The 12362-nt window shown below is 43.5% G+C and overlaps 1 protein-coding gene across 1 annotated transcript in view; it reads left to right on the forward strand.

Annotated features, from left to right (window-relative positions):
- The window catches only part of LOC105891984 (POU domain, class 2, transcription factor 2), an 8581-nt gene extending 7003 nt beyond the window's left edge, over positions 1 to 1578 (forward strand). Inside the window, exons 6-8 of the mRNA XM_042710734.1 lie at positions 1 to 124; positions 640 to 788; positions 1255 to 1578. The exon at positions 1 to 124 is cut by the window's left edge and continues 18 nt beyond it. Of these exons, the coding sequence (XP_042566668.1) occupies positions 1 to 124; positions 640 to 788; positions 1255 to 1497 (516 nt within the window). The 3' untranslated portion in view covers positions 1498 to 1578. The remainder of the gene's footprint in view (positions 125 to 639; positions 789 to 1254) is intronic.
- The last annotated feature ends 10784 nt before the right edge of the window (positions 1579 to 12362 follow it).

Below are 12362 nucleotides of genomic sequence, written 5' to 3' on the forward strand. Positions count from 1 at the left end.
ATGGGAAAGTTATATGGGAACGACTTCAGCCAGACCACCATCTCCCGTTTCGAGGCACTCAACCTGAGCTTCAAGAACATGTGCAAACTCAAGCCCCTGCTGGAGAAGTGGCTGAGCGATGCAGGTGTGTGTGTGTGTGTGTGTGTGTGTGTGTGTGTGTGTGTGTGTGTGTGTGTGTGTGTGTGTGTGTGTGTGTGTGTGTGTGTGTGTGTGTGTGTGTGTGTGTGTGTGTGTGTGACAAAGATTGAGAGAGGTGGAAAATATGTATGTCTGAGGATGAGTGAGGGATTGCATGCAACAACATGTATCCAAATGTATGTCTCTGTGGATACCAATTACTGCTGCACTGGAGCACTCTCTGTGGCTGTGACTGTGTGTGTGTTTGTGTGTGTGTGAGTGTGTGTGCGTGTGGTATGTGAGGCATAGAGAGACAGACAGAGAAAGTGTGTTTATGTGAGTTTTTTAATAGCTTAAACATGGATATTGTATGTGTAAATATGTCAGATCACTTTGCCTTTGTTCTCTCGGTTGATAAACCTGTTTGTGTGCTCCCGGTATCACTGCGTGTGTGTGTGTGTGTGCGTGCGTGCGTGAAGTATTTTGTGAATATACTCACCCTCCCCCTTGCACCTGTGACAGAAACCATGGCGATAGACAGCATGCTGCCCAGCCCCAGCTCCCTGTCCTCCCCCGTGATGGGCTTTGAGGGGTTGCCAGGGCGGCGCCGGAAGAAACGCACCAGCATCGAGACCAACGTCCGCGTGGCCTTAGAGCGCAACTTCATCGCGGTCAGCCCCCTCCCCCGTTTTTCTGCACTTTCTCCACAGACTAGAGCCAGCTCTCTTTCCCCAGCATGGCAACCTCTGTCACCATCCTCTCATACATTACCTGTACCCTTGTCCCAACCCAACCCAACCCCTTGTGAAAAAACATATCTGTGTTCAGAGTGATCATCTGTTTTTCAGGACACACTCCCAATGTCTCTCCCTCTTTTTGTAAATTGCATGTTTCACATTTTGATCTGTATATAATATATATATATATATATATATATATATATATATACGAATAACGCATGTACATATATCATGGAGATGTAGGTGTGTGCATACATGTCTTTGCAGAAATGCATGTTTGAACTGCATAAGTACACCCCTGTGTGTGTAAGCGTGTGTGTGTGTGTTTGCATGCATGCATGCATGCGTGCATTGGTTTGTGTGTGTTTGTCTGAGCCGTTACCTGTCTCCCCTACAGAACCAGAAGCCTACCTCAGAGGAGATCTTGCAGCTAGCCGAGCAGCTGAACATGGAGAAGGAGGTCATCAGGGTCTGGTTCTGCAACCGCCGCCAGAAGGAGAAACGCATCAACCCCTCCAGTGCCACCCCTCCCTTGCCCAGCCAGCCTGCCCCAGCCACGCACAAACCCCCCTGCTACAGCCCACACTTGGTACAGCCCAAATCAATTACTTTGTCTCCTTACTATCTTACCACACACTGATTCTAATAACTGTTCTAATATTACACAAGACAATATTTTCTCATTGTTCTATTAGCTGTTTAAAAAGAAGCAGATCTGGTCTTTTTTCCAATTGTAGTGTTTTCGATATTATTGAATTTGAACAGCATTCTCACTGTACTTATTGATTTTCATTGTTCAACTAATGCACCACGACTTTAGCACTGATTTAAAACACATCATGACCGCTGTACTAACCCTTGTATACTGCGAAGAGTATTTAGACTGATAAAAACATTTGCTTACAACTAACTGTACGATTACAAGGATAAATAACAAAATCTATATAGTCTCATCATTTTAGCAAGTTAGACTCATTGTGATCAAAACACTGCCTTGCCTCTTCTGGTGGACTGGCCTGTAAATATCGTTCCAAGAAGTGCCAGATTATTACAATAGAACTGTCTAGGCTGAAATTATATTGTAAAAAAATATAAATAATATTGTGTAATCTTTCATGGAAAGACTGGTTCTGCATCGCACGATGGTGACTGGTTTCCTGTGAACTACAAGCACTTACTCTACTCACTGGTCAGTCTGCACACTGTACCCTCAGGCAGACAGGATCTGTTGGCCTCCTCACTGTTTGATGTGATATGGAAGAGTTAACCTCTTTAACGCTCTACAACATCTCCCCCCTCTCTCTTTCTCTCTCCACCATCCCTCCCTCTTGCCTTTTTGTTCTTTCTTCTTATCTCCCCAGATGTCCAGTCAAGGGCTGCCCCAGGCTGCCACAAGCCTCTGCACAACAGGTAAGCCCTCTCCCTCTCCCTCTCCCTCTCCCTCTCCCTCTCTCCCTCTCTCTCCCTCTCTCTCTCACACTCTCCCTCTCTCTCTCCCTCTCTCTCCCTCTCCCTCTCCCTCTCTCCCTCTCTCTCCCTCTCTCTCTCTCTCCCTCTCTCTCCCTCTCTCTCTCACACTCTCTCTCTCACTCTCACTCACTCGCTCTCTCCCTCGCTCTTTCTTTCTCTCTTCTCAAGCTGACTCCAGTCTATCATACTGTTTTTGGCCCACAGCAGGGCTCCCACTGAAGGCAGTCATGGCCATGCCAGTGCCACTGTAATCTACAAGTTGGTACACGGGAGACTGTATGCAAATGAATTGGTAGCCTCAGGCAATTGAGCAGTTGGTGATCAGTGTGATGGGAATGGTCCCGCCTTCCCTGGTCCTCCGCCCCTGGCTCCTCTTCCCCCAATATGAACTCACGTTCCTCCCAGAATGTACAGTAATTCTCAAGGGGTTCTCTGAATGGGCCTGTACGTTTATTAACTTAAACATAGGTATGTCATTTAAAGGTTCCACTTTCAGTTGCCTGACGAATGACTGTTTGACCTTCAGGATTGTAGAGGAGAGTTTTTGTTGACCAAGGACTTTTTCTGTGAAATAGGGATCAATATGAAATGTTCAGGGATTTTGAGTACCTTTTTACGAAAGCTTTCATCTCAGAATGTACATGAATGTGTTTTGTTCACACTATTTTGTTTTCTCTCTCTCTCTCTATCTCTCTCTCTTTCTCTCTCTCTCTCTTTCGCAGCAGCCAGCTCTACTCCTTCAGTGGCCTGCCCCATCAACTCCAGTGGCAATATTATCATGAGCTCCACCCCCAGCTCTGTGACCCCACCTCCACACAGTAGCTCTAGCCCCGCCCCTCGCCTGAGCAGTCCTGGACTCAGCACAGGGTGAGTCCTGACTCCTCCCACCACTGAAAATAAACCACACATTCACACACACACGCTCACGTGCACATACAGACATTCTTTCATTCATATTTACATATTACACACTTTGGGAAGGTTCCAATCTTGTGACTGCTCAATCATCTCGACAGTTTTTCTCTTTTTTTTCTCAGAGAACTCACATGCATTATCTAAAAATAGCATCTCCCTACTCTGAAATATAGATTTATAGATTTTTCTGATGCTCTGGTTGGAATTTCTGTGCCTAGCAAAAAGCTTCTGTTGAACAATCCTTCCAGTTACTCTGCAGGAAAAAAGTATTTCTGTTTACACAGGCACTCAAACACACACACACACACACACACACACACACACACACACACACACATGTCTAAATAAGAACACTCTGAAGCAGATGGACAGCACACTAACATTGCGAGTATGCAGAAGTGCAGTATGTAGTATGCAGAATGCAGAAAGAATAGAACAGCAGCTCACAGACAGCTGGTATGGGGAACACACCATCTTTCCATCATAGATCGTCACCATGTGCACCATAAAGTGACTGGCAGTTTAAATATTATTTACACATTTCATACAGATTTAATCGTTTAGCTTTTAGCTAACTATAAAGAGCACATACATAAAAACAGTGTGGGGAAATTGCTCTGTCAGTTAGTATTTTGCTAGCTCAGCTACGATTTAGAACTGTACTACTTAAACCAGATGTTTTCGAGTTTAACATGCAGCTGTGCGTAAAAAAGTTTGGGTTAAAATTTTGGGAATTGCAATATTCAGACTGTACAATGATACAAGAATGCCACTTATTGTTATCAATAACAAAGTTAGGTCCACACAAATATGTAGAAACAGGCATTTTCTACAGCTTCTTTACAGCTATTGAGGTAAACAGTCTGTCTCTGTTGGGATCCTTTCCATGCTCCATAGGTTTACATTGTATAGGCGTTTTGCGGTTGCTGGTTATAGTGTTCTAACTCAATACAGGACAGATTTCAATTGTTTTTGTCCCTAGTAAAAATTTTGACCCAAAAAGATAGGGAAATAGGGCCCAGGCTAAAAAATACCCACATTTCCCTTTAAGAAGCCACTTGACTTGCAAGAACATAAAGCTGCGTTGAACTCTAAAACACAACTATGCTAATGACAGAGTAGTTGAACCATTATAATTAATTGTTTATTGATTAGATTAGATTAGATTAGATTAGATTCGATTGTTGTATGGCAATTTGGTTGTGATGTATACATTGTTAATCGCTTTCTCATATGTAGGGCACTAAAATGTTTTGTGTAACTGAAGCACTCCAAAATGTTGCAATACTACTGTAAAGTCTAATGTCAACACTTTTATTCAGACAGCTCAACACATTACACCACAAAGTCATGAAATTACAAAGACATATCAACACACAAACATGTTAACAGGAGACCACAGACACACCAATGATGCACACACCAAATACACAAATTCAAAACAGCTGTTGCATAACATGCCTCTAAACCTGCCTGCTTTTTTCCCCCTTCTGTGGTTCTGAATGATGACATTGGTGTGTGTGTGTGTGTGTGTGTGTGTGTGTGTGTGTGTGTGTGTGTGTGTGTGTGTGCGTGCACATGTATGCATACGGCGTGTGTTTGGGCCATACACATTTTAGGAGCCCAATGATGGGTGTAAGCACAGGGATGAACCCGGCCCTTCTTGGCAGCAATCCCCTGGCCACAATACAAGGTGTGTGGGATGGATCTAACAGGGAGAATTGGTACACTGCCAAGCCCTAGAGGGAAGAGATGGGGCAGATTTTCCATGACAAACAGAACATACCTGTTTCAGTGAACTATTACAGAGTTGCCTCAAATTTATTCCCATAAATATATATATTAGATCTGTTTTCATATCCACATGAAATTTGAGTGCGGACAACCAGGAATTATGGATCCCAAAAGGCAATTGTGTAATGCCCTCTTTCTTGGGCAGTTAGTCTCATAGGAGCTTGTTGCATTGAAAAGGTGATCAGCATCATGCCATCTCATCCCAATACATCCCTTCCATTAAGCTACCATATGTAGAAAAGGTGTTTGTATGTATGTGTATGTGTATGTGTATGTGTATGTGTGTGTGTGTGTGTATGTGTGTGTGGTTGTAGTTTTTCCTCTATTCCACTCCTAACTCTAATTAACCCAGCCATCCTCTGACTCTTGCCATTTTCCCAGCATCTCTTTCTTGTTTAGCACCTCTTCATATCCGCACATCATGCATCCAGTCTCTTGTGAAGCCACCCCACTCCATGCGTCCACGTGAAGTCCATCTGACGGTTGAATGATTCTTCTGCCCCGAAACATTCATGTTGCTTTTTCCCCCTCTCTCTTTCCTCTTTCTCTCCTCTTTCCTTTTCTCTTCCTTCCCCAGCCTTGGCTGCCAGTGGTGGTCAGATGTCCCTTTCTGCTCTTGAGGGTGCCGGGCAGATGCTGCTGGGCGGAGCCGGATGCCATGGGGGCAGTCTCCGCACCTCCCTCTTCCTCAACCGCCCCACCCTCCTGCCGATGGCCACCAGCGCTGGCCTGGGATTGATCAGCCCCAGCCGAGCCTCGCCGCCCCCGAGCGGCAGCCGCATGAGCCCTGCCTCTTGCTCCGCCTCTCCCTGCTCAAGCCCTGCCTCCTTCTGCTCCTTCAGCGAAGCCTCCTCTCCAGCACCCCTGGGCGGGGCCATGGCTGAGTGACGCCGCCGCCCCCCCCCCCCCCCCCCGCCCCCCTCTAACCCGCCCACCCCCACCTACCCCCACCCCCCCATAGCGACGGCCTATCGCAGGACATTGGAGGAGGAGTCCATGGAGTCGCCTTTTCAACCAAAGCCATCTCTCTCTCCCTCTGTCTCTCACTTTCGCTCTCTCTCTCTCATGAAGTCTTTCCAAGCCAAATAAAAAACAGATCAGAAAGCCGGAGGAGGAGGAGACGAGAGCAAAGGAGAATGGAGCGGAGGAGAGAACAAGAGGACAGGAGAGAGAAAAAACCAAAAATTAAAGATCTATCTATTCAGTTTGGAGAGGTGGCACTGCTGAGCTTTCTGTTGACTGTGAATGATACTGTACATTTCTTTCACTTGAGAAAAAAAAAAACAAGCAAGTTTCCTCAAAGAATGGATGGATGGACAAAGAGGGCAGGGATGACAAAACCAAAATGTGACCATGTGAAAGACGGGTGACACAATGGCATGGAGAAAAAAAAAGAAAGGAACAAAGACTTGTGAAAAGCTGGAAAGAAGATTTTTTTTAACCAAAAAAAAAGTGAACATGATGTTGAAAAGACACAAAGACAAAAAAAAAAAAGCCAAAATCTTCAAAATACCAAAAACCCCAAAACCCAAACCAAAAAGATACGGAATGAAAAGCTTTACTGAAAGACTTTTAAAACTGACCCACTGTTGGGTCAGCACATCAGCTCAACACAACTACCAAAAACATTCCTCTCTGTTCTTTTACATTCAGTCCTAGCTCATACCTTGTTTGTATTTTCACTCATAATTCAACTATTACCACAATATATGTTTGACCATAAATATGTCAGATTTGTAGTTTTTTTTTAGCACAGTTCAGTTTTTGTCTCTCAATCTCGTCTCTCAATCTACCTCTGCTCTTAGCTTTTTCAGACTCACTTTTGATTGTGAGATCATTTGAGAATATCAATTATCCATTTAACAACAGTTTATTTGACTGTTTTCCTTTTTCATTAGTAGCAGTAATATACTGGTGCCACCTTCATCACCTCCGTCTCTTACAGCTGTCTGAGGATATGAGGCTCTTGGTTCTCAGTTTGTGCCTTACAGTTCACACTGTAAAACTTGTAAATATACATCTGATTTCACACACAAATAGCACATACCCAAGCTAGACAGCTCTACGTGCGTAACACCTCATACTGTCTAACCATACAGTTGCCCATAGGCTGCCCAACAGCTCACCCATTTTGTATTCTGTATACATACCTCCTGCAAAGTGCTGTTGTCAGCAGGTCAAACATATCCAGCGTACATTCAGGCATGCACAACTTTGACCATATTTACTCATACATTTTGATTGAACCCTAGATATGCACGCACACAGAACCACACACACACACACGCGCACACACACACATGTGTGCACGGGTGACTGTAAGGACAAATGGAAAACAGGAGGTCTCCTTCGGCCTATTCTCTCATTCAGTTTCTTTCATCTTTTTCACTCATCTTTTCTCCAGACTTTCTCTCTCTCTCTCGGATACCAAAGCGTTTGTCCAACCGCAGAGTGTTGGTGAACAAGTGTTCAGACGAGACCTCAGCCGTGTTTGACAAAGACAAACAAAAACTAACAAACAAACTTTAAATACATAAGAGTAGAACAAACCAAATAAAATACAGAACAAAGGGGGGAAAAAAGCAGAAGAAGGAGTAGGCCTACTGTGGCCCCGCCTCCCTCCGGCCCCCTGCCCTCTCCTCCCTCTGCCCCTCTCCCACGCCTCAGAAAGATACGATCGAAGGGCCAAAAATGGAAAAGAAGAGAAGGAAGGATGGATGGACAGATCGAGTGAGGACAACAGGCCGGAGGAGCAGCTGGCAGAAGAAGAAGGAAAAAAAACGAGCAGGGGACCAGCGGAAAAAATTCTGCGGAGACGGAACGAAACGGGGATCGAAACCAAATAAAACTAAACAGACAAGACGTAAACCAAAACCAAAATGTTACAAAGGACTTAAAACTGAGCAAACTAACTGAATGACATAAAAACCAAAAATAAAAGAAGACGAGATGAAGAGCCAGAGAAGACGGAGAGAGAGAAGGGTACTCAGAGAGCGGTGGAAGCCAGGGCTTTGGCCACACCTCCGCTCTCCTTCGACGCGTTGGCTACCGGCCCGTTCCCTCTCTCCCTCGTCCGCGTTGACAGCCTCAACGCGCTGCCTCTTCTTCTCGGACTGAGGAGTGTCTTCTCACCTCGCTGAACCTAACTTCAAAATATATCTATTTTTTTGTTTGTTTGTTTGTTTGTTTTTTTCGTTACATTTCGCTCTATTTGGTCTGTCTGTCTATAACTGTATGAATTTCGTGTCATTGCTTTCATATCGCGGGTTGACTGGGGTGATGTATTCCTTATTTTCATATTCTCGTGGTTCTTTGCGTTATGCCGGGGTTGTGGGTGGGGTGGGAGGGTAAGTTGTTCTCTCATCAGGTGGTCTGACAATGATACTGTGAAAATGTAGCTTCCAAAACGTTTATTTGATGGAGAATGTTGAGACAGACACCGAAGCCAAAACTAAAACCAAAAGTGAACATGTTTCTTTTTCACTCACAAAGCAAACCAAATAGCAAACCAAACAAATGCACAAAACGGTTGGGAAGGAACAGTCGGTGCTAAGCCTCTTGGGAAGACAGTGAGACAGTGTGTGTGTGTGTGTGTGTGTCTGTGTGTGATAGGTGTGTGAAGGTAAAGATGCTTGATGCCATGTGTGCTCTCAGCATAGCCACGTGTCCTCCTTCATGTGTGAGTGACTGACGTATGCATTTTAAGTGTGTATGAGATTGTGACGTGTGTGTGCGTGTGTGTGTGTGTGTGTGTGTGTGTGTGTGTGTGTGTGTGTGTGTGAGTGCTAATCTTGACTGCTCAGAGGGAAAGAATCCTCCATCATATTGACCAAAACCAGAAACAACCGGTACACAGAACGCTCTTCAAGAAAAGCATGTTCCCAAGATGAAGAGGTGTTGAAGCCTTTGAATGCTGCACACACCGTAGTGTACACGAAACCACAGAAACCAATGAGAGACATCGTAGGGTGGGGGGTGGGCGGGCTCAGTATCAACTGACGTACAAGTTGACAAAACACTTTTAGAGGGAATGTACCTGTTAGTGCTTCAATAGATTTTGTAGGAAAAAAGAGATATATGTTCTACTGCTTACTTATTGCTAATGTAAAAAAGGTTGTGAAAATCCTTACGAAATGTTGTTCATGATGACGATGATGATGCTAACGACTTGATTTTAGACCAAAAGCTTTAAACTGTCTCTCTTGGGGATTTGCGTTTGAAGATTTGTATTTATTCGTGGGAGGGGCTGTGTTTTCTTGATTAATTGTACCTTTATGAAATTTCATTTTTAAATCGGCCTATCTTTAATTTGCCTATTTATGTATTTATGTATTGTTTATTTATTGGCTGATCTGTTTGAATATTTGTATGAAACTGGATCATGGGGTGGCTTTGAGAACTGGGTGTGGCTGAGATTATGTCGAGGGAAGAAAACAAATATTGTCTTTTTTACGATGTGCCAATTCTTAAAACCAAAACTAAAGACACACACATATAAAAAAGGAAATGCCTGAAGGACTTTTTGTGAGGTGAGCAGCTCGTTTTGATGGCTGCACTCGATCAGAGCGCCACCCATACTCCAGGAAGAGAGACTGAACGAGGAGGATAGACTGAAAACAAGCTCTTGCTTTGCCTTCTTTGACCACCACAAGTGGTCAAGTACAAAGACCCAAGCATGGCTAGCTTTCCTTATACTTTCAAATTCTCTCTCTCACTCTCTCTCTCTCTCTTCCTGTTGTGCTCTGTTGTAGTGGTGGGTGTGTATGTGAGAGACACTGTGTCATATACCTCATGTCCTATGATAAAAGTAAAAAAAAAAAAAAACTACAAAAAAAAACTAGATGAAAGCTTTAATGTGAAACGTGACCAGGCTCAGGAGAGGATTAAACTAGCTTAAGACATGAGTTTAAGGGTTTTGTAACTTCCTCCCCCTGAAATCCCCATCTTCCCTTTGTGGACTTTCTTTACCTACCGACAACCTCACGAAACTGGCTGAATAGCAACTGCCAGGCAGGACAGAGAAAAAAACCTAATGACTGATACCCATGCAAAAGCCATGTGTGCTGTTTGGCCACATTGATGGATTTAAAAAAAGAAGGTTCTAGAGTGTGTGGCTGTGTAGGTGACCTTGTGAGGGTGTTTTCACTGTGGAGGCTCCAATGTGATACCAAAGTTTAACCTCCGTAGTGTTACCCCACACATCTCCCACACATCTCCCACACACCGACACACACAGTTTCCACTCTGCGATTGATTCCATATATGCAAATGTGAAGGAGCCTTGCCTCCACTCTGAGCTTTATTGCTACCAAAAATACAGTAAGATAGTACAGTGCTTCATGTGGATATTAGTATTCATGTACGTTTGCAGATGGAGGCCACTTAAATCAATGGCGAACACTTGGGCTTTAGATCTTAAACCAAATGTCACTTATCATTATGGCTGGAACTTTAAAGAGAGAGACCCACAGAGGCCAGCTCAACACACCCTGCCCTTCTCTCCTTGATTTAAAAAAAAAAAAAAAAAAAAATGAGTTCACCTTTTCTTTCGTTTTTCTTTTCACAAAAACAGCTTAAATCCAAAGGTAAAAAAACGAGGATTTGCAAAGAAAGATTTTACTAATGAAAACCTCAATAGTGAAAACCAAAGAGCTACACCATATCTTAATCTTTCTGTTCCTCTCTCTTCTACACAGCATCGTGCTAGACATGTCATTTATTTAACCGTTGGGCTTTAATTTAGACAGCAAAAAAAAAAGAAAAGAAAAAAAAAATTCCGGAAGTTCTTTGCTAGGGACACTGACATTCGATGAGGATAAGGATGATCATGGTGGCGACAATTGTGGTGGTGGTGATGTGTCATTTTCTTTTTTTGACTGAAAAAGAAAATCTCTGTATCTCTGTAACCTACTGTACTAGCCTCCTTTTGAGTTCTCCCTCCTCTCTGTTTGTGTGTTACCCCCTGTGCCCTCTAGGCACTCTGAGTTTGTAACTCCCTTTTTAAATTTGAGTTTTTTTGTTCAGACTGTTGAACTGTCCCTTACTCATTGCTCTCTGTGTGCCTGTTGTATGGGGAAAGGGGGCAGGGGAGGGAGGGGGAGGGGGGGAAGGGGCTAACCAACCAATAAGTGTTAGGATTAAAATACGACTTTAGACCAACGCAGTCTCTGTGTTTCATTTCCTATGATTTTTTTTTTTTTTTTAAAGGGTTTGACTTGTATTTGTGGCCCATTGGAGAAAAATGAAGTGGAGGTTTCGCTGGCTTCTCTCCCTTATCTGTCATTGGTATGTCAGAAACGCTGAATTGCAGCTTCTGGAATCTTATTGGGTTAAACAACAAAAGTTAGGCCAACATACTTTCCCAATTCAATCATATCATTCAATCCAAGAACACTGCAACTTAATAGTACAATTTCATAACTTCAAAATCATACTGTAATTATATTGAAACATATTATCATTTTACACATATACACATACATAGGCCTTCCATTCAGTACATCAGAATCCTAGAGGTGTAAATGTTGAACCTTTTTCTGTAACTTGTAAATCTGGCTCAGACTCAAGGATATGTTTTTTTCTCTTTGAAGGATGGCAACAAATAGGATAATTCAGGACCATGTGTTGTCATTAAAAGATACATTTTTGAAATGTCTTTCACACTGTCCAGAACAAAGTATGCTACAATTCATGTTCTGTAGGATACTATATGTAGGCCTACTCCTGCTGTTGCTTGCGCTTGGATGGTTGACGACAGAATACAAATGTTCTAGAAATAGGCCCTTGCCCATATATAGTTTAGTTTCAAGCGCGACCCTATATCACGTTAATAAGCAACATGGTTCAGGACCAAAATATCAGACAAAATGGTGGTTGTTTTTTCTGCATGCTATTGTGTCACTATGGTACCTTATGTGTCAAGTCAAGTCCAAATGTATTCATAAAGCACATTTAAAAACAACTCACGTTGACCAAGGTGACGATTTTAATAGAAGTATCAGACACAAAACAAAACAAAACAAAAACGGCTGTGCGTCACTCCATAAGATTCTCCCACTCGTTCCTGAGGGTTAGGTTACGTTAGCGTTGAGGCCTATACTAGGCCTGCTTGGGTGTCTACTGTCTCTGGACCAAGCACAACGTTGTCTTTTTCAGTTTTTCAGCTGCGTTCTAAGCAGGGCCATAGCAGAACCAGCTCCTACCTGGTAGCGCTTAGCCTACAGCAGTGATGCTGCCGCGGTGGCGCTGAAATCTTGTTGGCCACAGACCTGTTTAGAGGGCGGGTACCCTAGCTGCCAGATATTTTCCAGTCAGCCCTGGTCTACG

This window comes from Clupea harengus, chromosome 19 (assembly GCF_900700415.2).
Source record: "Clupea harengus chromosome 19, Ch_v2.0.2, whole genome shotgun sequence".
Taxonomy (NCBI): Eukaryota; Metazoa; Chordata; class Actinopteri; order Clupeiformes; family Clupeidae; genus Clupea; species Clupea harengus.